This window comes from Ipomoea nil, unplaced genomic scaffold (assembly GCF_001879475.1).
Source record: "Ipomoea nil cultivar Tokyo-kokei standard unplaced genomic scaffold, Asagao_1.1 scaffold3065, whole genome shotgun sequence".
NCBI classification, from domain to species: Eukaryota; Viridiplantae; Streptophyta; class Magnoliopsida; order Solanales; family Convolvulaceae; genus Ipomoea; species Ipomoea nil.
The window spans coordinates 1628817-1655448 of NW_017619493.1; the positions used below are offsets into that span (position 1 = coordinate 1628817).

General features: G+C 42.2%; 1 protein-coding gene across 3 annotated transcripts; it reads left to right on the plus strand.

Moving 5' to 3' along the window:
- The first annotated feature begins 939 nt into the window (after positions 1–939).
- LOC109164486 (LEAF RUST 10 DISEASE-RESISTANCE LOCUS RECEPTOR-LIKE PROTEIN KINASE-like 2.1) lies at positions 940–24973 on the plus strand. Of its 3 annotated transcripts, XM_019313004.1 has the most exons (4): positions 940–1906; positions 23259–23294; positions 23416–23559; positions 23762–24973. In XM_019313004.1, the coding sequence occupies exons 1-4, from the start codon at positions 955–957 to the stop codon at positions 24835–24837; spliced, it is 2208 nt and encodes a 735-aa protein (XP_019168549.1). In that variant the 5' UTR covers positions 940–954; the 3' UTR covers positions 24838–24973. The 3 variants fall into 3 exon arrangements, with proteins under 3 accessions (XP_019168549.1, XP_019168550.1, XP_019168551.1); XM_019313005.1 differs by lacking the exon at positions 23259–23294; XM_019313006.1 differs by lacking the exons at positions 23259–23294; positions 23416–23559; positions 23762–24973 and adding exons at positions 12273–12688; positions 12767–13441.
- The last annotated feature ends 1659 nt before the right edge of the window (positions 24974–26632 follow it).

The window sequence follows — 26632 nt, forward strand, 5'->3', positions numbered from 1 at the left end:
ATCTTTCAAATGATATAAATTTATTTTAATAATATACAATTTATGTGTTTGCTTTAAATTAAGTATGTTTAAAGTAGTTTTAATTAAGTTTTATATGTTTGCTTTAAATTAAGTATGTAATTTGCTTTAATTTTGTTATAATTGAGCTTTATGTGTTTTCATTTTTAATTAATCTATGTTCAATATTAGACTTATTTTAATCGTCTTGATGAAATCATTCAAATGATATAATTCATTTTAAATAATATAAAATTTATAGTTAACAATTTAACAAAATATACAAATATATTAAAACAAAAAACAAAATACAAAAGGAATTAAACAAAAAAGAGGGGTAAAAATGAAGAAAAAAATTATAGAGATTTGGCGCAATGTGAAAAGTGTTGCGCCAAATATGGCGTAGCACTGTTCATAGTGCGCCAAAATTTTGGTGAAATAGTGCCCCGTTGGAGCTGAATCGCGCTATTTTTTTTATTTTTTTTATTTTTTTTTGGTGTTTTGGTGGTTTAGCGCTCCGTTGGAGATGGTCTTAGTCAATTACATTTTGTTTGCTCTTTGTGCTAAAAGTTTTAGTGTTTATCTTTTTATTTTGTAAATATTTATATGTGACATTTTATTACATTAAAAGATCAAATAGAAAGCAAGTATATTCAGATAGATGTATATATATGCCAATGACCTTGTGGTCTAGTGGCATAAAGTGACTTTCTCAATGGAAGCAGTATTGATTCTTTGTGAAAGAAGAGAGATGTGTTACCTATAAAGAAAATATAATACATTTAAATTATAAAATGTAAAAGTATTATATTTATACATGTGAAAGAGAGAGTATTTAGGAATCTTTATTGTATGTTAGAATTTGTTTGATGGAAAGAATTAGCAAGTAGACTGTTTAGACGACGACGTTGACTGCTCCATTTTCCAAATGTCCCAAATTAAAAAGAAGAACACGGTATGGGCAAAGCAGAATTAAAGAAAGACATTGTTAGCTGGCATTTTGCATACATAAAAGTAATGGTGGGGTGGTTGCACATACACACACGCCTGCCATTTAGCTTCCCAGTCAACTGCTCTCTAAAAATGTTTCCCTCTTCATTCATCCTTGTGTTTACCATCTTCTTCTTCTTCTTCTTCTTCTTAATCAAATTAAACGCCGCAGATGAAGATCATATTGCAGTAGTATTTAGAGAAAATCATTGCCACCCTCCATCACCCTGCAAGAAATTAGGAAAGTTGGAGAACATTAAATATCCTTTCTGGAGGGTGGACGACAATTCATCAACCGTGTGTGGGTATCCCGGTTTCGGCATCGACTGCTCAAACCCACATCCTGAGTTCCCCCTTCTTTACCTTTCTGATGATGCTTTTCTCGTCAAGGACATCAACTATGATGATTATTCAGTTACTCTTGCGGACGCCGATGCATTCAAGAAAGATTGTCCCAGGGCACGCCACAACTTTACTCTCACCCAAAAATCTCCGTGGCTTTATTACGGCCATAAAGATCTGAATCTAATTTTCTACTTCAACTGCACCCAAAATCCTCTTCCTGGTGGAGATGCCGCCTATCCTCCTATTCACTGTTTAAAGTCAGACCGAAAGGCGTCCTACTTGTATGTGGGAGCTTTTAATCCGTACAGTTGGGATTGGTGGAGAATTTGTGAGGCCAGAGTGGAGACGACGGTGATGGAAACAGTAGGGGTAGTTGAAAATGATATTAAATGGTTAGTTATGAACATCGGCGGAGCTATGAGTAATGGGTTCAATCTTAACTGGCAGCCGTTGGACGATTGCAGCCACTGTAATCCCCAAGGGTGGTGCGAGCAGGGCAAACATAATTTCGGCAACTTTTTGTGCTTTTGCAAGAACGAAACAGTCATTATCGTCCCTGATTGCCCTTCTAAAGGTATGTATCATTCACCTACTTCTTTCATTCAATTCCCAACCATTTCTTTTTTCTTAAACATTCATTCATTCATTCTGTATGCCTAGCTACCTGCAATATAGTTTCTAGCTTTAAAAGTGAATTATTATTGAGTCAAGTTGGTTGTTGAATATTCAACAACATAAGAATTCACCTAACATTTCCGATACGGGAAAATACAAATTAGTGACAATCTTTATGATCTGTGCGCATGGTGAGGACTGAGGAAGGCAGCTGTCATCTCCAAAGACTTGTTATGCAAAGGATTAGGTTTGGGTTTTGACTGGGTACGGTGTGGAATCTAAAAGGAATGGTCGAATGGAGGAGAGTGATTTCCACGCCGCTAGTATGAAGCTGATCTGTGGATTTTGTCTTATGGGGATAGTTGGACTTTTAAAACTTCAAAAAACACCTATAAGCTAGCTACTACAACCTTGCAACTCCTCTACACTATTCCTTCGTTGACTATACCAAACCCAGTCACGATCTGTTTTTTTTTTTTTTTTTTTTTGTTCTTTTTTGTGACAATTTAAATCCGTAGCCACTACTTTAAAGTGTGTACGGAGCTCACATTGTGACCCTAGTTAGTAAAAGATCACAAATAGATAAATTAGCTTAAATTGTACCTAATTAACAAGATAAAACAAAGAAGGTTGGATTTAAAATCATGACATAGTAGTCACAAGTTTGTATATTTAGTCGTTTTGGCTTGGTTATCCATACAGTATCTCTTTTAATTCTAGGTCAAGTGATTCTTTTAAAATTTGAGCCCCTACAAAATTGAGTAATAAAAGCATATTAAATAATAGGGAGTATAAAATAGGAGGAGAAATTAGGAAGACATGTAAAATTTATTCGTTTGTAATATACCGAAACTGCATCACGGTCAACTCTGTCCGCCACTATCTTTAATTCCTGTCTGTATTATTATATACTTTTTTTTTTTTTTTTTTTTTTTGGGTACTCAAACGTGACTTTGTAATATGGTCTTTCCTCAGTTTCCTGTCTGTGCCTTCTGACAAATATTAAGGGAAAATGGGTGACGCGTAGGAATTTGTAGAGGCCCAATCTAAGTTTTCACATGTAGTTTATGAACGGCCCAGTTACGAGTGTTTGGCAAATTATTGTAATGGTCCACACAAATTATTGTAATGGTCCACACATATTTTTAATAAATTAAAAGTATATTATTTTGTACTGAAGCTACATTATATAAAATAATGTAGCTTTACTATATTAAAATTGTATTTTGAAAAAATGTACTTTATGTACATAAATAATGTACCATTAATATATTAAAAATGTACTTTTTATTTATGGTCCACATAATTGTGTGGATCATGGTCCATGCAATAATGATTGCAAGTGTTTAGTTTGGAAGCAAATTAATTCTAAGGATTCGGGTCCATAATATAAGGTAGACCTTGATCTAAAATGATATTTAAATTATGTATCTGTAATTAACATAGTATGTGTTTGTAAATAAATTGAAGACATATAATATGTTAACTACAGATACATAATATACAGTTAACATATTATATGCTCGCAGTTAGCAAATTATGTGCTTTCAATTTATTTATAGACAAATTATTTATTAATTGAAGACACATAGTATGTTAAATATATATAGACACATAATTTTTGGACCGAAGTACGATGCAAGGTGAACTTAGGCCATGGTATAACAATTGTTGTGTTGGATTATTGGGCAGTTATAACTTTGTTTGTCAAATAATTGTGTGGATCATAACAAAAGGTACATTTTTAATATACTAAAAGTACATTTTTAGTGTATTGGATGAACAGTATACAAAATAATGTATTTTTAGTACTCAAATAATATATTTTAATTTCTCTGAATACAATTTACATTTTTAATATACTAAAAGTACATTATTTGTGTAGTGAATGTACATTATTTAATAGTATGGTCCACCGTTCACACAATAATGATTTTCTTTTTGCCTAGTCTTATGTGAATAATTTCTTCGTACATTATAATAGAAGAAACTACGCCTAAATATAAACAACTAAAACACGATTTAAGTTGATTTGATAACCATAAGATTACGAATTCGATTCTTAACATGAGTGGCCTATTTACTATTTTAGTTTAAGCCGACCAGTTATATGTAACCTAGGAATCTAGGATGCTTTACGATCTATATGATTCTTTGCTAACAAGAGTCACAAAGTAGGGTTCATAATCCAGTAAAGAATCTTGAATAATGATTATGGAGTTTTTCAAGTTGTTGGTTTTTCTCTTGCTAAAAAAAGACAACATACCAGAGCTTCACTTTCGAAACATCAGCACTCTTAGTCTTGATGTTTATTATTATTATTATTATTATTTTTGTGGTGGTGATAGGAAATTTTTTGCCGCGGCTATCGTCTATTTCTCCTCAACTAACAGGGCGTTTGATTGGAGGGATTTTAAATTCCCTTCCCACTTAATTCCCACCTAATTCCAAAGGCCATTAAATTCCGTAGTTTGGTTGAAGGGAATTGCAATTCCATGGAATTGCAATTCCTCCATTTTCATGGAATTAAAATCCCATGTCCCCCCTGGTATTTTAATTCCTGGGAAAAAAAGATAGTGATGAGTCAAAATTACCCCTTCCTTTTTTAACCTAAAATTAATGTCTAACAACAATAATAGACATTTTTGACTTTATACTACTTATTCCCTTTCAATTCCCATGTATACCAAACATTGGAATTGAAATTTCCAGTAATTCTATTCCTATCAACCAAACACTGGAATTTAAATTCCCACTTTATTCACAGTATTTCAACTCCCATGGAATTACAATTCCTTTCCCACATAATTCCCTCCCTCCAACCAAACGCCCTGTAAAAGGTAATATTTTTAAGCAGAACCTATTATTGAAAGCTAAATCATTATTGTTAAGAATGAAGTAGCATTTATTATGTTTAAAGTAAAATTTATCATTCTTCAACAAAAAAAGTGCTCCATAATACTTTCAAAGAAATAATTTTAAAGTAAAACATATCACTGTTAAATCAAGAAATTATTTTCTTCAAAAAAAAATAAAATAAATAAATAAAGCCATTTTTTTAAGTTTATAACATACACTCACATAAATTTTTATGCTCAAATTACTACGAGTATAGCTTATATATATGGTCTGTACAAATATCTTATTTTGGATATTAGTTCACATGGTAAATTTTGTGTAAGGACCACAACCTTATTCTAAAGGATAATAAAGGAAAGGGACATCTGTGTTTTTTTATTATTTACTTCAAAGTTAGCAGTCATATTATATTATATAACAAACTAAACCAATACATTATCCTGTAGTCTACTTTCTAGAGGGAGAATCCTTAGCCTTCTTTTAATAATAATAATCATCCTAAGAAAATAGGAATCTGTGGGTGTTAGAAAGCAAAAATTCAGAAGTATGTTTTTGTCAAACCACGAAGTGTTATGAGCATGTCTTAACTGTGAGAGCACCTTTAAAACTGTACTATATTTAGACTAATTTCATTCGTATAGGGTCGGTTTAATTAAGCAGGTTCATTTTCCAATAATTTCTAAGTAATTGACCAGTGGAAAGAGTCATCGATCAACTTAGCAGCTGCCGCGTGCGTTCTCATGTTCCAATGTACTGGTCAACGTTATACAATTCAACCTTGGACAATCTAGTTCTCATGTTCCTAGTTTCTTAGCAATATGAAGGAAAAATGTCGCCCTTTTCCTTTAAAAATATTACAGCTAGAAAACGCATCATCATATCATTCCATTCTCCATTAAACTCCATCATCATCTCCTCCTCTACATATGCTCTTAATTACAAATGTATGTACTAAGCTTCCACTCTCTTCTTCCCCATTCCATCACCACCATCATATTCCTCCTGCTCACCTCCTCTCCACTGGTCTCCGGCAATCAGTTTTTGACGTGTAATAGTAGCTACTATAACTGCGGTGAAATCAAGGGTATTGGGTACCCTTTCTGGGGCGGAGACAGGCTTAAAGATTGCGGCCATCCAGATTTCCAACTTACGTGCGACGAGAAAACTAATCATACGACTATGATCATTAATTCCCTGTCATTTCGGGTGTTCGACATCGATGTTCCTTATAAATATATGATGAAAATTGCGCGTAGCGATCTGGTCGACGATGAGTGCCCCAATAGATCAATTAGTGAAACGAGGTTGAGTGATGACCCATTTTTACACTTCCCTGATATGCATAACATTACGTTGCACTTCGATTGTAACTCGTCGTTCCACCTGCCCCCGGAGTATTCAAGATTTGGGTTCGAATGCACCGAGGATGGTGTTGAGAAGTTTGGGTTTTTTGAGGACGACAATAGTGTCCCGAGGGGGGTTTTGGATCAGAAAAGTTATTGTGAGTCGAGAGTTGAGGTTCCGATTTCGGAAATTAAATTGACGGAGGTGAGGGGCAACAAGATGGAGTTGTTGAGGGCGTTGAGCCAAGGGATTCCGGTGGTGTATAATGGGAGCTATGAGTACTGTTTTTCTTGCGAGACTTCTGATGGGGTATGTTGGTCGGGCACAAATTTAGAAGAACCAACGTGTCTTTGTCACGACGGAATCTACCCTTACTCCTGTGGATTCGACGACAAAAAAGGTAACACCTTGGCCCTTGCTCATCTTCATATGTGGGTTTAGATTCCCTTTTATTCACACTTTTGATCCGGCCGCCCTCTTGAAGAAAGGCAAATTATTGTGTGGACCGTCGTCCACGCATGTGGACCACGGACTAAAGTATTGTTGTGAATATTATAAGTAAGAATAATGTGCATTATGTATTAAAATAATGTACATTATGTGTTAGAATAATAACATATTTAGGATAATATAATGTACATTATATTTTAAAATAATGTACATTATATTTTAGAATAATATACATTATGAATTATAAAAATTTATGTTGCAGCTAAGCGCACAAAAAATAAAATTAAGCAAAATGACGTCGTTTTTGGATCATAGTCCACACAGTTGTGTAGACTCTGGTCCACACAATAACTATTGTTGAAGAAAACAAATCAGTTAGTCCATTGTAAAATGGCAAATTATACCATGGATCGAGGTTTACTTTGCATTGTGGACACTGGTCAAAAATAACCTTAAGATTATATGTTTGCCGTTAGCATATTCATTATCTGCAATTAATTGTTTATGTGCTATAAATAAATTAAAGACATATAACATGTTAACTACAAACACATAAAATAGTAACTACTGACACACACGGTTAACGGTAAGTATAAAATTATATGTCTACAATTAACATATTCTGTACCTACAGTAAACCATTTGTGTCTATAGTTAACATGTTATGTGTATTTAATTTATTTTTACAAGCACATAATAGATTAACTGGAACATCTGGAAGTACAAGAATATAACAACTTTTTAGATCAGAATTTACAATGTAAAATGAACTCTGATCCATTGTATAACAATTATTGTAAAAGACGCGTGAGGCCTAGTATTCATGCCCAAATCACCCTTTTTTTTCCCAAGTAGCTTAGCCTACTTATTTTGAAGTCTATACCTTTTAAATCCTATTAGATACTTAATTACGATGCATTTGGAAGAACAGTGATATTAAAGTCGATCATACATTAGTTCCACTAAACTTTTATTTCATCAGTTGAACATCTTAACACTTGAAGCAGTTTGGGTGATAAATAACTCTATTCTCAACATTGTTAAATATGTGTTTAGAGAGTGATAAGAGTTGTTAAATGTTTTAATCGTTTTTCCAAATTTAGCGTTTAGACAACCAAAGGTTATCATTCCTTCCACCCTTTGCCAATTTCTAATTGTATATTTGTATAATGAAGAATGTATGAAAAGAGCAAACACTAAACTAGATGATGTAATAATCTAGAAAAGTAAAACCATTCCAATTTGCGCTTTCTTGCTAAGAACAAACAAGGCTAGAATAGGAAATTAGGAGACTAGGTACTCATCTTGATCTAACTATGAAACTAGATGTTTTATTAGGTTATAAATATGGGAAATGAAAAAAAGAAGAAAATTAGAAGATGTACTAATCTATAAGACTAAAACTATTTTAAAGAAATAATCAGTAACAATTGTTACTTTTTTAGATAATGTGAAATTTAATTTCCACGTGTCCAATACTGGTTGGATTCAAGATAAATTATTAATATTATTTATGTCGTGAAATGCCTATTATTTTGATTTTGTCAAAGGTAGAGACTTTGAGAAATCAATTCCGCGTTAGAATGTCTGTGTTGTCACGCTCACGTATGGCTCATAGCTAAAGGCTAAAGCTATCATTGTCTGCAAGGTGTGAATATTAACCAAAAGAGAATACTTTCGGTTTTACCAACCTCCCAGCACCCACCTTAGAAAATCTTTAGCTTTCGTCTACTCTAATCCCAATTTCTTGACCAATCATCATCAACCACCCAATTGGTCAATCTTCAATGTCCACACAACAAATTGAATTAGTCACATTCCCATCTTATTGTGACATGAAATTTGAAACACTATTATCATACTTTTTTTTTTCTTGAATTTGGGTCTATTGCTTGAAAAGAAAATTTAACCTATCATTAAATTAAATTTTGAAACTTGAGTTGTATTCGTCTTTCATAAGTTCTCTAGCATACTATGTGAGGGAAACTCACAATCACTATTTGAGGTGTGCAATGAATAAATCTCATATTGTAACTCTAGTAGACAAATGATCAGAATAAGATAAAATATCCTAGGTTGCTCATAGCTGACGAATTCAAATCAAGAAGTCCAATATATCGCTCATACTAAGAATTGAACTTGGAACTTTGTAGTTACCAATCTAGCGGTCTACTAACTTGATTATGGAAATTATGGTTACCCCAAATTGAATATGGTGCTGTTAGAAATTGTAGAAGTTCAATATCAAATGAATGATCATAAAACTCATGGGAGGTGTGTGAGGAAACACATGATCCGTGTACCTTGAATGAGGAAACTCATGGCCAGACAAAATAAAAAAAGATTATAGAACATTAAAAATAAAATGTTGTAAAAACAAATGTCATACCTTAATTTCCATGTTGTAATGCATTTCCTACATTTTTTGACTTTTGGGTCATCCATTGGATGTTTGTTCAAATTAAAGCTAAAGTTTGAAGTCAACATTTCATGTCGTCAACCTATATCGTATCTTGGAGGTTTTGTTTTCCCCCCATATTACCTATATTTCACCAAATAGCTCATTGGGAGGCTAAAACAGTCTTTGCAGGCAGTTGCTTGAAGTCTTTGAAACAAATTTTTCCTCATCTTTATACAAAAGACTGCAACTAGTTTATTCACATAAATGTACAAACTAGAAAAATTACCAAGAATTCTTTCTAGTATCATTTCCATCCTCCTCTTTCCTGCTTCATTCTTTTGCTCTCTCTATATTCCCTCCATCTTCAATCATGTTCAAGAGTTCAATAATCCTTTGTATTATTTTCATCTTCATCTCACTATATGAAGCCCAATCCTTGAATTCCTCAACCTGCAATCCTCAAGATTGTGGTAATGGCCTCAAGGTGTCATTCCCTTTCTGGATTCCAAACAAACAAGAATCCAACTGCGGCTTGCCTGGATACACCATAACGTGTGACGATGACAAGCCCGTTATCAAGATTCGAAACGATGATTATATCCTCAAAAACATGTTTTACCCCAACAATTCCTTCCGGTTGGCTAAATCCGAGGTTTTTGACGAGGATAATGAATGTCCTGTTCCTCGAAGCAATTTTAGCACGGAAGGTACCCCGTTTAGCTATGGCCCTGACACGGATGACCTCTTCTTCTTCTATGGTTGCCCGAAGCCTTACGAGATGGGGACTTATTCTGTGGATTGTGCCAGCAATGGCTCCCATCATTCTTTTGCTGATTTTCATACTGATCTCTTTGAGCACTACAACTATTCAGTAGAGTTGTGCCAGCCCCCGGTTAACACGCCCGTGGAGGCTGAAGCTATAAGCAAATTGGTGGAGTTGAATTATACACAAGTTTTGAAGAGAGGATTTGTTCTGCAGTGGGATGGGTCTAATTGTAGCGAATGCGAGAAAAGTGGGGGAAACTGTGGTTCTTACAACAATGAATTCTCCTGTTTCTGCCATAACCAAATACAAAACAGAACCTGCCCTCATGGTAACGGTTAGAATCAAACACTTACCACTATGCCAAAAGTTATAATTAGTAACTAAGGGCCCAACTTTATTTTGTTTATAGACCGACATCATATTTTGGGAAGACCTGGTGTTGAATTTGGCCTTTAAAGCCCTTTACTGATCTCCGTTCAACAATTCCTCAGCCACAGGATGCTAGACTGGCGGTGGCCTCCAGGCTCCACCTATAAAATTTCCACTTTCTAGTTGTTATTATCATTATTCTTTTTTGTCTTTTATGATTTCATGCCCTGTCTGTCGCCATGAAGAGCCGCCACGCGTCCTCTCGCGTCCTTGTATCAGCTCTTTCGTCGAAGGGCTACCGCTCGGTGGTTGACATCAGCGCTCGGGCAACTCCCGGCCATTCCCGACCGGGGTCTTCATGGAAAAAGCCCGACCTGCCGCCTGAAAAGATCATAAGAGAAAGACAAAGGCAAGTCGGTCGTGGTGGAGCTTGTGTCGGTCGGGACATTCCCTACCAAAAGCCCCCCAGCCCGGGCCTTTTTGATCAGTCGGGAAAAAACGGGACGGGATGAAGAAGCCCAACCGTCAGGCATTAGACCGACCGGCCAGCTGTCATTCCCTCCTACGCCACGTGTCGGCCTCTGCCGGCCTCGGCGATCCCATCCGTCGCCTCGGATTCAGCGCGGGTCGTGTCAGGCAAGTTGGCCCATTTCCCGCCTAAATGTCCTCCTATAAATAGGCCCTTGAGGCCCTCATTTGAACTTTCCTCACTCTTTCGCATCAGTCGGTACCCTCAGAGAGTCCCGAGCAGAGCAGCTTAGCAAGGCAGTCGAGCAAGCAAACTTCAACTTTCAAGCTTCAAACTTCAATCTTCCTTCAATCGGTAGGCTCTCAACCCTCCTCTTTACTTTAGGCTCTCATTTATAGGTAGAACTGCTAGGTCAACTAACTGTCCCGGACGTCTCAAGTCCTTACTAACTCCGACCGACCTTTAGGTAGATCGATATGACGGACTCAGACAGTCAAAACGCCTCGATTGCTGATTACGACGAGGAGGTCGAGCACATCAGCGACGAGGAAGTGGACATTATGTCCTACACCCCGGACGCTAGTCCCCGAGCGACGCAAGCCCCCGAGCAAGCCGCCGAGCGAGACAACGCATCAAGCTCCTCTGGATCGTCAAGCTCAAGCTCGAGCGGATCGGGGAGCTCCAGCGAAGAAGAGGAAGAGAGGACCACGTCAAGCGGGCGGGGTTCTCCAACCGAGGGCGTTAGGGAAACGCCTACCCGGGTGGTTGGGGACCACCCGGAAGCTGCTCCTCGAGGTGGTGATCGAGAAAATACCCCCGAGCAGACCGAAGAAGACCCGGCCGGGCCGGCTACACCAGCCGTCGAGCTCGAATTCCTGAACAGCGAGAGTGTCGAGCAAGAGATGAGCCTGCTGACCAAAGGCGAAGCGGCTCGGATTGCTGAAATACTCCGGGGTCGGGCAGAGTTCGACACGAGCCGGCAGCTGGGAAACGTGATCGACAGGCATCGGGGCAAGTGGATCGGGATGCACTACGACTCCCTGATGGCTCCGATCGCCATTCCCTTCACCCCCCTCCTGAACGCCTTCCTGGCCTATTACCGGGTCGTCCCGGCCCAGATCTGCCCGAACGCACATCGGATCCTGGCCTGCTTCCCACAGATATGTGCTCGGCACGAAGCCGAGTGCACGATGGAGTTGTTCAACTTCATCTACCAGATCAAGGTTCTCCCGGGCCGCTATGGGGGTGGGTTCCTGATGCTGCAATCCCGGGCAGATATGTGTTCGATCAGAGGCTTGCCCGGGAACAACAAGGGGTGGAAAAACAGGATTTTCTCCATCAAGTACAACCCCTGGATCCTCCCGGTTGACCGCACTTGGAGCACCCACTTTCGAAAACAAGTGGTGCCGGACGCGACCCAGGCGCTCAAGGAAACGGTCTCCCGGATCTCGAGCGAGCTGCATGAGTACACCATCTTCCGGACGGCCGAGAGCCTGGAAGCCGCCAAGCTCCCGCCCCCCACGTACGAGCTACGGGAGAAGTACCTGCCCGTTCCGATGGGCGTGACGGTCGCCAAGCCGTCCAAACGAAAGAAGAAAGGTTTGCCACGAGCTACTTCCCCCGACCTTGCTGATTATCTCGATCTGACTAACTTTCTTGTTTTGCAGCTATGGCCGAGTTTGGTGATGAAGACACCGCCCTTCCCCCACCCGTCAAGATCTCGCTCGGCGGGAAGAAGAAGGCCAAGACCAAGGCGGCCGGGGAGAAGGAGATCCCATCTGCCCGACCTCTGAGCGCCTCGACCGTGACGACGGGCGAGGGCTTCATCGTGGAGCAGCCGGACGTCCTAGTCACTCGGGTGGAGGTCGCCCGGGGCAAGGAGAAGGTCGCCAACCAAGGCGCGACCGAGGTGGGCAGCCTGAAGCGCCGCCGGGAACAGCACAGCCCGACCCCTTCGGCCGGGCGGGAGAGGGAGCCTACATCCGTGCTGGCACGGATCGGCAATGCCGCGCCAGCCCGAGCGGACCTGGGGAAGATGACCCCGACCCAGGTTGCTGAGCGGATCGGCTACGATCTTGCTGAGGTAAGTCCCAACTTTTAATCTTTCTTTGCCCAAGTATCGTTGATCGGGCTAATCTTGAATATCCTCTTTGTATTGCAGATCTCCCGGGCGACCCAACTTCTTCAGGGTCAAGCTATGCTGGCCGAGGAGGCTGATCACCACAAGAAGACGGCCGCTCGTCGTCTGAAGGAGATCAAAGAGCTCCAGGCCGAGCTGGAGAAAACGCAGAAGGCCCTGAAGAAGGGTGACGAGGAGCGGGTGCTGGCCGAGAAGGTCGCCAGCCGGGCGATTGGGGAGGCCAAGGAGCTGAAGGCTCAGCTCGAGAGCCCGAGCGAGCTGGCGCGAGCAGCCTTCAAAGATAAGGACCTGGGCTCGGCCTTCCTCACAGAAGCCCGGGGAACAGCGATCGGCGAAGAACTGATCGTCTCGTTCGGCCGCTGGGGTTTCACGGCCGGGAAGCGGAAGATGCTTGAACGAGTCCGCACCCGGTTGGAGCAAGCTTTGGATGGGGAGGACCTTCAGCTGGTCCTCTCGGTCTTGCCCCCAGACCTAGCCGATCCCGGTCCCTCTCCCTTCGCCCCGAAAGCCAAGGCGTCCGAGCCCGGGGCATCGTCAGCGGCCCCTTCGAGCGGGAAAGAAGCAGCTGCTGGAGCTCGGGAGGCGAAGGAGTAGACTAGGCTGTCTCCCCTTTTTGTAATGATGATCGATCGGGAGCCCGGTCCCGAATTGTACCGGGCACCTTTTGCCATTTAATAAAATTTTATTTTTGCTCGATCTCGCGCCACTCGTCTTTTATTTCCTTGCTTTTCAATTTGCACACACTGATCTTAATCACTCGACCACTTGGCCTTTAGGCCCGGTCTCGCGATACTCGATCCACTCAACGCCCGACCTTACGACCTTATGGCCTGGTCGTGCGTTCGATGTTTCGACTTCAAAACTGGCCAACCGATCGGGTTTACCCGATCTCCAGGCCTTTGCCGGAAAAATTTTCAAGCCTCTACGGTCGGAATGTAACCGAGCGACGGGCCGAGAACAAGCAAGCCTCTACGATCGGAATGTAACCGAGCGACGGGCCTTGTATACTTCCTTATCCCAGCCCCCACACTATTGCGCGCACGAGGCACGAGTGGGTGCGATAGTGGACAGAAGTTGGACGGATCGGGGAATAATGCTGAGAGCTCCTGGCTTCCCCGATCGGTGGCGTGACTTGAGTGTCCGCCTATGTGGAGCGCGTTTTGACCGGTCGGAAGACTTCGCCCGATCGATTGAATGTTGAACTGATCTGCTCATGACGAGGGTGAAAGAAAATAACCGATCGCGCCGCCGCATACAAACGGTCGAGCAATCATCGATCGTATATACATTAAACTTTCCCGCTCGCAGGCGGTTGAATTAATTTTACAACCATAAAATTTACATAGAAATGACGACCGGGACTAACTCGCAGGTCCAGCCCCCACTTCGTCTAAAAATACAAAAAATAGGCTAATGCCTAAAAAGAACGAGGTGCTCGGAATTCCAAGTCCCCTCTATTAGCCGACCCGTCGTTGTCTCTAGTCGGTATGTCCCCGGCCGGATGACAGCGTTGATGATGTACGGCCCTTCCCAGTTCTGAGCTAGCTTTCCCCCTTCTAAAGGTTGACTGGCCTCCCTTCGTCGTAAGACATAATCTCCCACTTGAAAATAACGAGGGTTGACCCGAACGTCCTTCGAGCTCTTGACGCGCTTCTGGTACTCGGCCATACGCCGAGCGGCTAGCTCTCTTTTTTCTTCGACCGCATCGAGATCCACAGCCATGGCATGTTCATTGTCCTCCGCGTTGTAGGCTCTCTCACGATCGGTCGGGATCCAAGCCTCGATCGGGAGTCGGGCTTCAGCTCCGTAAACCAGGGCGAAAGGGGTCTCCAAAGTAGCTTCCCTCGGGGTCGTCCGATAAGTCCATAAGACATATGGCAACTCATCGGCCCAACTACGACCGGCCGAGTGTAACTTCTTTTTCAGACCTTCCAAAATCGTCCGGTTAGCATTTTCCACTTGCCCATTTCCCTGCGGGTAAGCGACAGACGACCGGACATGAGTCGTCCCGATCGTGGCCAAGAAATTCTGAAAATATTGGCTCACAAATTGGCGACCGTTATCGCTGATGAGATGTACGGGCACGCCAAAACGGGAAACGACATTGCGCCAAAGGAACCGAGCACACTGCTGAGATGTGATCGTGGCTAAGGGCTCGGCTTCTATCCACTTGGAGAAGTAATCAACGGCGACGATCACAAACCTTCTCCGACCGGACAGCTGAGGAAAGGGGCCCAAGATGTCCACCCCCCACCTAGCGAAAGGAATTGCGGTCGTGACTGGCTGGTAGAAGGTTGCCGGTCGTCCAGGCATCCGGGCGTACAGTTGGCACGTCTCACATTCCCGAGCTAACTTTTCACAGTCTAGCTGGAGGGACGGCCAATAGTACCCGATCAGCATGATACGACGGGCCAGGGATCGACCTCCCTGATGTGAGGAGCAGATTCCCGAGTGCAGCTCCTTCATGACTAACTCGGCCTCGAATGCGGTTAAGCAACGCATAAGGGGGCCTCCATACGATCGCCGAAAGAGACGACCGTTCACGACTTGGAACCTCGGGGCTCTCAGCTTGGCTTTTCGAGCACGTTGCGGGTCGTCTGGGAGTCGACCGTGCTCGAGGTATTCCTTCAGATCGATGATCCAGCTATCTTCCACCGGTTGGATCGGATTGACCGGCAGGCGATGGATACTGTGCTTGGGGATCACCAAGATCCGAGCTATCCTCGACATGTGTTCCGGGGCGTCTTGGGCCAATTTGGACAAGATATCCGCATCAGCGTTATCCAATCGGGGTATATGTCGGACGGTATACCCCCGGAACTGAGCGAGCTTCTCCATGGCAAGGTCTCGGTATAACTGCAAACGCTCACCATTGACTTCATAATCTCCGAGAACTTGCCCGACCACGAGCGCAGAATCTGTTTGGGCTCGGATGTATTCAGCCCCCAAGTCCCGAGCGCATTGCAAGCCATTTACAAATGCTTCATACTCGGCTTCGTTGTTGGTTGGGTGGAACTGATACATGAGAGCAAAATAAACTTTGAATCCTTCTGGGCTCGTGACCACTACTCCTCCCCCTGCTCCTTTTTTGCTACTTGACCCATCAGTAGCCAGCGACCACCACTCGGCCTCGGGATCTGCAATCTCGGGGGGTCGAGTATCCCGGGCGGTGCATTCGACCAAGAAGTCAGCAAGGGCTTGACCTTTGATAGCAGGTCTTGGTCGGTATTCGATCGCGTACTGGGTCAGCATTAACGCCCACTTGACTAGGCGACCGGATGAAGAAGCGGTGCGGAGAACTGGGCCGATCGGCTGATCGGTCAACACGCGAATTGCTCGACCCTGGAAGTAGGGAGCCAACTTCTTCGCGGCGATATAGAGGGCGTAGACGACCTTCTCTAACCGGGAGTACCGGAGCTCGGGACCATGTAGCGCATGGCTTACGTAGTACACCGGTCGCTGGACCCCTTCCGGATCGGTTCGGCACAATACTGCGCTTACTGCACGATCGGAGACGGCGAGGTACACGTCTAGCTCTTCTCCGAGCTCGGGCTTTGAGAGCACAATAGGTGACATGAGGTACTCCTTCAACTCATCAAAAGCTGCTCGGCACTCTTCGTCCCAGACGAACCCATTAACTTTTCGCAATACCTTGAAGAAAGGTAAAGCGCGCTCGGCTAACTTGGAGAGGAACCGGCTGAGGGCTGCCAACCGACCGGTCAATTGCTGGACCTCCCGAACGGTGGAAGGTGGTTGCATGTCCAGAATCGCTTTTACCTTGGCCGGGTTGGGCTCAATTCCTCTCTTGGTCATCATGTAGCCAAGGAACTTGCCGGTCTGAACCGCGAATGTGCACTTGGTCGGGTTCAGCCGTAACTGGTATTTCCTCATAATCTGGAAGCACTCCCGGAGGTCCCGAGTGTGGTCGGATCGGTCACGACTCTTGACCAGCATGTCATCGATGTAGGCCTCCATCGTTCGGCCCAATAGATCGGCAAAGAGCATATTGACCATTCTCTGATAGGTCGCTCCTGCATTCCGGAGGCCGAACGGCATCACTCGGTAGCAATACAGCCCGTCCGGGGTTACGAAGGCTGTCTTGCTCTCGTCTTCATGGTGCATCATTATTTGGTGATATCCCTTGAAGGCATCCATGAAGCTCATCAACTCGGCCCCGGCCGTCTCGTCGACCATCTGATGTATGCTTGGTAGCGGATAAGGGTCGAGCGGGCAGGCCTTGTTGAGGTCGGTGAAATCAATGCACATCCTCCAAGCCGGGGGCTACGGAACAAGGACAATATTAGCCACCCACTCGGGGTAGATCACCGGTCGGATGTGCTCGATCGCCGCCATCTTTTTGACTTCCTCCCTGACAAATTCGCGGCGATCGGAGGAGAGATGCCGTGTTTTCTGCATGACCGGCTTGGCTGCAGGATCGACGGCCAACTTGTGACAGATGACCGACCGATCGATCCCGGGCATGTCTTCGGGCCCCCACGCAAAGATATCGGCGTATTCCCGGAGTACAGCCAGGACTTCTGCCCGGAGCTCGGGGTTGAGGGCTCGGCCAATCTTAATCTTCCTGTCCGGGCGGTCCTCGGACAGGGGGACTTCTTCAATCTCTTCGGAAGGCTCGGGCTGCTCCTTCCGTTCCTTAGCTTCCTCCTTGGCTATGGTATTCACCCGGGATGACGGACCGGAGTCGCGTCTATTAACCGCTCGGGTGTAACATTTCCGGGCGGATTGGACATCGCCGCGGACCACGCCGACCCCATTGGGGGTAGGGAATTTCATGCACAGGTGGGGCATAGAGATTATCCCACCGATCTTCATAATGGCGGGTCGGCCCAAGATTATGTTGTGGACACAATGGAGGTTGACCACAACAAACTCCAGCTCCGTCTTGATCGATTTTGGAGGCGTGCCGATCTCTACGGGGAGCGTTATCTTTCCCTCGGGGTAGATCAAGGCCCCGGTAAATCCCGACAGTGGTACACCGACCGGAGTCAGCTCCTTCCTGTCGAGGCCCAGCTTCTCGAAGACGTCCAAATAAAGGACGTTCACACTGCTGCCCGTGTCTACCATAACCCTTTGGACATCCGTCCCCTTGACATCAATCGTGACCACCAGCGCCTCCATGCCGTGGTCGCTGCTGCTAGGTTGGTCCTCAAGGGTGAAGGTTATGGGTTCCATTCTCTGCCTTTTCCCGGTCTCCCGAGAATCTACGATCGCGACCGGGCAGGTCGTCCTCGATCGAGATGCATCTTCTAGCCCGCCAAATATGACATGGATGGTGGGCTTGCCGGATGGACGGCCGCCAGATGGGGGGTCAAGGTCCCGTCGGTCATCGTGACGATCGTCCCTTCGATCGTCTCTTCGGTCCTGGCCCGACCGATCAGAGCGGTGATGAGATCGTCTGTGATCCCTCCGATCGGTATTTCTCTTGTTATCCTCTCTCTTCCCTACGCACCTGTCCAATTTTCCCAAATTGAGCAAATCTTCCAGCAATTGGCGCAAGTGGGTACACTCCTCGGTGTCATGCCCGGCGCATCGATGGTAGGCACAATGCTTACTCTTATCAGGGCCGTCTCGATCGGGATGAGGGAGTTTGATGAGATTGCAGGACTGAGCGTACTGCATGGCCTCCGCCGCGGATCGGTTTAAGGCCGTAAACTCGCCAGGCCTGGTGCGGGATCGGGGATGGTCATCTCCCGACCGATGTTCTGCCCGGCCGGCCGGTTTACGGGACAAAGAGCCGACCTCCTGCAAGCGCTTGACGGCATTCGCCTCACCTGCGTTGGCGTAATCAGTGACCCTTCGGAGGGCCTCCTCATATGTGGTCGGGGGGTGGAGGATAAAATCCTGGTATAAGTATCCCGCCCGGAGGGAGATGTGAAGCATGTGAGTGGCGGTCGCATCATCCATAGGCTCGACCTCCCCGACCGCCGCCTTCCACTTGATGAGGAAGTCAGTCAAGCTTTCCCCTTCGAGCTGCTTGGCCTTTTCGAGGTACATATAGGACTTCCTCACGACTTTGGAAGTAATGAACTTCCGTACAAACTTGATCGCCAGGGTCTCAAATTTGTCGATTGACCCCGGCTGCAGGGTTCGGAACCATTCTGCCGCCCGACCGGTAAGCGTTGAGTAGAAGGCCCTGCACATCACGGCGTCTGAAACGCCTTTCAGCATCATATTGCTGAAGAAATCATTCACGTGAGCCTCCGGGTCTGTCCGACCGTCGTAACTCTTCTCTCCCGAGACTTTTAAGTCGAGCGGGTAAGGCTGAGCCATTACCGCTGCTGTAAAAGGCGTCTGGTGCAGGGTCGATCGGTCGGCCGGGGGTGCTGTGGGATACGCACTCCTGAGCTGCGCAACTTCAGCCTGGAGGTTGTAGAGCAATCCTCGGGTTTCGTTGAGCTCGGCGGCCTGAACGGCTTGGGCTGTATCCCGAGCGCGTCGTCGCCGGTGAGATCTCGACCCGCTATACCCGGATGAAGCCTCATGGCTAGCTTCCTGCATTTGTACGTCTTCTTGCCCGCGGTTCGGGTCTTGGGGTCCCAAACGCTGGCGCATCTCTGGTCGGAGACGATCGAAAGCTACCGCTCGGGCAACCTCTTCAGGGTCCTCCGCTTGAACGGCCCGGGCTGGTGCCTCCATCGCATCAGCACCCCCCGACCCCAACCGCGAATGAGCCGAGCGTCGAGCCCGGGAAGTGGACTGACACTGCGGCTCTACTTGTGCGGTCGGTTGTACTGGAGGGGCGGCGGCTGGAGCTGTATATGCAGGCGTATATGGTGGATAACCAACCGGGGAAGTGTAGCACATCGGTTGGCCTGGCCAGTACCCATACGGTGGAGGTGGGACCGGGTACGGATACTGAGCGGGATACATCATCGGCTGCTGCTGGTATGGCAGACCGGGTGGTGGGTATCCCGGCTGTATGTAATTCACCGGCTGCTGGGCGGCCGGGTACGTATTTGACGGATGCGGTGGTGAGAGGTTGAGGTTGAGGTCCATCGTCTGACCCTGCTGTTGGGTAGCGTAGTGGTCGGAGGAGCTCGCCGCGTCCGCCTGGTCGTCGGCGAAGTTGTTGTGTGCCCACGGATACATGCCGATATGGTGATCGGGTGCTCGTCAAGACGTTGGTTTCTTGGACGGTTCCCCACAGACGGCGCCAAAATGATACTGCTAATTCTACGTAAGCAATATAAAATATCACGAGACCAATTAAAGCAAGTAAAACCTTTATTGATCCCGGGAAAGGCCCTAAGTGCAATCTACTTGGTTGCTCTGAATACCGACTGACTGCGGTCGGGATTCTCTAACAACAACCTATTGATCGTCCAAAAGTCCTCTACACTGTAGCTACTGTGGGCATTTATAGCCGCTATGCCGGGGACAAGATTCCTGCCGCTCGGCATGTCTTCCACGTAGCCACCACGTGTCATCTTCCCGGGTGCCCTGTCTGTCGCCATGAAGAGCCACCACGCGTCCTCTCGCGTCCTTGTATCAGCTCTTTCGTCGAAGGGCTACCGCTCGGTGGTTGACATCAGCGCTCGGGCAACTCCCGGCCATTCCCGACCGGGGTCTTCATGGAAAAAGCCCGACCTGCCGCCTGAAAAGATCATAAGAGAAAGACAAAGGCAAGTCGGTCGTGGTGGAGCTTGTGTCGGTCGGGATATTCCCTACCAAATCTGAATTTAAAATGACCACGAGACGTTCTAAAAGGACCATGAGTGGTTATTTTTTAAAACATGGAGGACTATTGGAGGTCATTTAAAACTCGGAGTACCACAGCTGGTAAACTCTTAATACTCGGAGGACCATTGGAGGTATTAACTCTAATTGTATAGTAGAATACATATAAACTCCTAACATAATACACATAATCTAACATAGTACATAATACATACAAACTCTTAACATAATACACATAAACTTTTAACATAATACACATAAAATTTTAGGGCGCACAATGCAATGTGCACCCTGATGCACGGTATAATTTGCCGAGTTACCTCAAGTCTATAAAAATATCTATGTTCGTCTTTAAATTTTCTTTTATTCACACTCTTGATCCACCCTCTTCTTGAAGAAAACAAATAAACTAGCCCATTAGGGCAAATAATTATGGAAAATCTTCAAGCTCGAATCACTCTTTTTTTTTTTTTTTGCCAAGTAGGGCAAATTATGGAAAATCTTATGGTAGGCAATGATCCACATTGAAGGGTGGACCAGGAAGCAATACAACATAGTTAAATAATTTTAGGATTTTTTTTTTACCGTTAATCATGATAGACAGCAAATTTCCATAAGGTCTATGCAGTAACCTTTCTCAATTTCGTTGTGATATTTTCATCATCTTATCACATATTTGTATTTTCATCTGTCTCTCCTATATTTGTTTCATTGAGTGTATTCTCAGAGTTGTATTGACCATGAATCAATCGATAGATAGATGCAATAAGAGTACAGTGCAATATATGTCTGGATGATTCTGTTTCATTTAATATATATATATATATATATATATATATATATATATATATATATATATATATAGTAGGTTTTGTTATATTACTACTAAAATATCACTCTAATTTAACTACAGTTTCATTTGACAATATATACACTCAATGGGTACGTGCGTTTAGTTCAAACATAGGAATGGGAATCAAATACTCCGTACTTGGTAATTGGAATGAATTATTTGTGAAAATATTTTGCCTGTTTGGTAGTAGGGTCAAATTGAAATGGTTACCAGTATTGATGATTGGTTATATATGACTTTATAATCAGAACAAAGATTAAAAAAAAAAAAACAAAAACAAAAACAAAAACAAAAACAAAAATCAGGGCAATTGATGTTATGAGTGGCGATGAGGTGAGTATGTAGTGCAGTGGGCAAGTTGATGAAGTAAGGATGCAATGAGGAAGCGATGAAATGAGGAGTGATAAGACTGAATTAATGGAATGATACCTAATTTCAATTAGGTAATGGTTTTGTAAGTATACGTGTAATCAAATCATATACCTTTGTTTTTAAAAATTGTCAACCAAACAATGTGTATGACTTTGTGTATTGACTCTTTCGACTACAACAGATAGAGAAAGTATATTAAACAGATGCTACATTGTACGTAATAGAGTCGATAGTACTAAAAAAAACAATGTGTATGACTTTCATTCCCATTTCTTTTGTTTAACCCCATGAACCAAACACACTCAATATGTGAGACCTACTATTCAGTTTCATTTTATACACACTGTAGTTTCATTATGACACCACTAAAGTATCATTCAAATTCAACTACAATTTAATTTGACAATATGCACTCAATATGTGAGACCTGCTATTTCGTTTCATTTTATACGAACTATAGTTTTATTACATCAACATTAAAGTATCATTCTAATTCAACTACAGTTTCATTTGACAATATAATATACACTCAATATGTGAGACCTGTTTTTACATCCTCCCAAATGCTCTGTCGGGTCGGGGTGTGGGGGGCCCTTAGGGTTGGGGTTCAGCCTTTTGGAAGAATATGTGAGACCTGCTATTTAGTTTCATTTTATACACGTTATAGTTTCATTGCATCAACATTAAAATATCATTCTAATTCAACTATAGTTTCATTTGACAATATACACTAAATATGTGAGACATGTTATTCAGTTTCGTTTTATACACATTTTAGTTTCATTACAACACAACTAAAATATTATTCTAATTCAACTACAGTTTCATTTGATAATATGCACTTAATATGTGAGACCTGCTATTCAGTTTTATTTTATACACATGGTAGTTTCATTATAGCATTACTGAAATATCATTTTAATTCAACTACATATATTCATTCGACAATATACACTTAATATGTGAAACATGTCTTTTCAATTTTATTTTATACACACTGTAGTTTCATAAAAAAAAATAGTTGAGCACACCGCAGAGACATGATTTGTTGAACGCAACGGCTACCGTTGTTTTGGACCATGGTCTAGTGTATAATGGGTTAGGCAAATTAATTATAATGTGGACTATGGTTTACATTGCAACATTAACTATGAATATAATAAATGTTCATTTTTATTGTGTTGAAAATTCATTATTTGTTTACTGAAACTTCATTATTTGGTAACCTTCAATACACAAAAAAGTATATCTTAAATGAACATTCAATATATTAAAAATGAACCTTTAATATATTGAAAAAATACTTTATGTTAGTGGTCCAACTTAATTTAACGAAGTTTAATAACTTTGTTCCTTTAAATGTTAAAACTACAATTTTTTTTTAAGAGTTAGAAAATAGAAATATATTCCAATAGTAAAAAGTTAAAAACTAAAACAAAATACGTTTAAAAGAAGTAAGATAACAAATATAAATTGTTAATAATAATTTTATTTTAGTGGAGGTAAAACATAAATTTAAATACAATGATAGTTGTTTTGGCACACTATAGCATCGTTTAATAATTTTTTTCGCCTTTTATTAATTTACAGGCAAAAGTGGTAAAGTGGGAATGAAGATTGGCATTGGTAATTAAACAAATATACTCATTATTTTGAAGTGGAAGAATTCGATTCTGTTCATTCCAATTCTGAGTTTTTTTTTTTTTTTTTTTTTTGAAAACCAATTCTGAGTTAAGCATTTTTGCAGCCATAGGTGGAGCTGCGTTATGCTTTGTTGCATTTTGCATAATTAAGTTATTTCGGTATGCATATCGTCGACGACAGAAACGCTATTCTTCTGGGAACGAACTTGACTTGCAAGGCTCATTCAACCACAGGGGCTGTATTGGAGGTATCTTAATTTCCCCTTCAAACATTTATATTTTATATTATTATTATTGAAACACAATCTTGTGACACTTTCTGATAAATATATAATAGAGCAGTCGACAAATGAAAAAGATGCCAGCAGTAGACTTTTAATTTGTTAATACATTTATTTGAATTGAATCGTGAAATTTTTAATTTATTATTTCCTCTGTTTTCTTTGTTAGGAATATTTAAACAAGCATTGCAGGAAAGAAAAGAATATGGGAATCTTGAGGTGTTTATGGAGCAATATGGATCATTAGCCCCTGTGGTTTATAGTTATTCAGATATCAAGAAAATGACTAATTCATTCAAACACAAACTTGGCCAAGGAGGCTATGGAGAAGTGTATAAAGGTAATCTTCATAACGGTCTTCATGTTGCAGTTAAGGTCTTAAACTCAACCAAAGGGAATGGGGAAGAATTCATCAATGAAGTGGTCAGCATTTGTCGCACCTCCCATGTTAATGTTGTCAATCTTCTAGGATTTTGTTCCCATGGTACTAAAAGAGCTCTGGTTTATGAATTTATGGCTAATGGATCCCTCGAAAAATATATTCATGAAAATAGCACTCATTTGGGATGGGACAAGTTGTATGAAATTGCTCTTGGCATAGCTAAAGGGCTTGAATACTTGCACAAAGGTTGCAATACTAGGATTGTGCATTTTGACATAAAACCACACAACATTCTTCTTGATCAAGACTTTTGTCCCAAGATATCTGATTTTGGATTGGCAAAACTCTGTGCTAATAATAAGGAGAGCATAATATCTATGTGTGGAGCTAGAGGAACTATTGGCTATATTGCTCCAGAAGTGGTTAGCCGGAATTTCGGATCTGTTTCACACAAGTCGGATGTGTATAGCTACGGAATGATGGTCTTAGAAATGGTTGGAGGAAGAAAGAATGTAAATGATAAGGTGAGTCATAGTTCTGAGATATACTTTCCTCATTGGGCATATCAAAGGCTTTTGCTAAACGAGAATTTAAAGCTTCAAGGGTTTAGAGCCGATGAGGAGGAAGAAATTGCAAAGAAGATGATACTGATAGGATTTTGGTGCATTCAAACAGATCCCTCAGACAGACCATCAATGAACAAAGTTATTGAGATGTTAGTGGGTAGCTTGGAGAAGTTGGAAATGCCGCCAAAACCTTTCTTGTATTCTCACTCGGAGGATATTTCTCAAGCAATATCACCTATAGTGCCATCACCTTCTTTTTTAAGTTCGTCATGCACCATTAGCATGAACATTGATTGATAAAATTAAGCACAATATATATACCATAGTTGATTTGAGTTTCCATAACATTTTACAGACCTATATTGGCTATATATAATGATCAATTTGAATTTGTGTACATTTAATATAATACATGATTTTAATTTTCGCCTAATATCATTATTGTTGAAGAATGGCTAAAAAATAATTTTGTTCGTTTATGTAGTAGGTGTGGACAAGGGGTGGTGTGGTGAACGTTGATTTGATTTTGAGTTATATTTACTTTAAATATTAAAACAATTTGTGTGATATTTTTGATACTTGATATCCAAATTGAATAAAAAATTGAGGTTAAAATTTATGCAAAACTCACAATAAAAGTATCATAATGTTGTGAAATACGGTGTAGCCTCGTATGAATCTTATGTAATTATTGGACGCTATAACCACACAGTGAGAAAGAGGAAGAAGAAGAAGATCAAGTTGAACTCAAGAATTAAGAATCAAATTCTCATTAGATATAGCTAGATAACCGTCAATATACATATACAACATGGTAAACTGAATAAGATTTGTAAGTGTAAAATAATTTACACATTAAGTTATTGGCTATTTTATTTAGTAAATAGTTTTATTGTTTTTAGTTAATTAGAGTTGTTAAAGTTAATTATATTTTTGGACCATGTGATATAAATATGTGGATGTTGTGCCTTGGAGTATGAAGTCAGCGTATGAAGATGTCAAAGAAATAAAAAGTGTGGCAGTGGTTTATTCTAACAAGGAAAGGCAGTGGTTTATTCTAACAAGAATAAGTGGTGGTGATTCATTCGAACAAGTGGTGGCTAAAGAAAAAGCTATTGCTAAGGATCCTAACTAATGGTTCAAGAAGTGCTATAAATTAACACGGTTCGAAGGAAGCATTTGCCAATTTGAGAATTATACATTGCGAGAGCTCTCCTGATTTTACAAAGCAATTTCTATTTTAATTGTAATTTCTGATTTAATTCGTAAGAATATTTATATTGTACTGCATGATCAGTACGTGGTACTGCTGAAGCAACTTGTGAAGATTGTTCGGGTATTCGTGTGTCAGTCCTGGATAGGTGTTAGAAAGAGTGGTAGTGGTAAAGGTTGGAGGCCATCTTCATTTACCTCTTGTAATACTCCTTTTGGTGAACATCTATAGTGGATTGGGCAGACGTGGGTTGCCCCGCAGACGTAGGAGAAGGAGCTCCGAACTGCGTAACAATTTCCTTGTGTTTTTAATTTACTTTATGTTTTCTGCAGTTATTATTTATTCTTGCATAAACGAGTTTAATTAATTAACTAAATTGGTGCATAACTTAATTAACATATAAAAACACATAGCGTTTATATTTCAAGTGTCACGGTACAATTTTAATTGGTATCAGAGCCTGTAGACTTAATTTATTAGTCTATCGATCTGGCGATTCCGTGCCTCTTGAATTCATATCTTCAGCGGCTTTTGTTATTTATCTGTTTATTACTTATTTGTTTGATCTCACGGGGTGTTAAGTGTTACAGAATGGAGCGAACAAAAGTCCTTCCCCAGTTGACCGGTGACAACTACGCATATTGGAAGGCTCGCACCCGTACGCATCTAAAAGCTAAAGGTGAAGCCGTATGGCGGTCTGTGGTGTCAGGTTGGACACATCCCACTAAACCCAGTTCCAGCACTGATGGAACAGAAGTCACTAAGCCAGAGACTGAGTGGACTCAAACAGAGATAACCAATGCAGGAAACAATGATAAGGCTTTAGACACAATTTATTCTCTTATGCATGAAAGCCAATTTTCAATTGTTGCAGGTATT

Excerpts from the sequence above, each read along its gene's own strand:
- LOC109164486 (XM_019313004.1), top strand. The coding sequence starts at position 955 with ATGGGCAAAGCAGAATTAAAGAAAGACATTGTTAGCTGGCATTTTGCA. Across the intron at positions 1,907-23,258 it reads CCCTGATTGCCCTTCTAAAG|GCAAAAGTGGTAAAGTGGGA; the intron begins GTATGTATCATT and ends ATTAATTTACAG. Across the intron at positions 23,295-23,415 it reads GGGAATGAAGATTGGCATTG|CCATAGGTGGAGCTGCGTTA; the intron begins GTAATTAAACAA and ends GCATTTTTGCAG.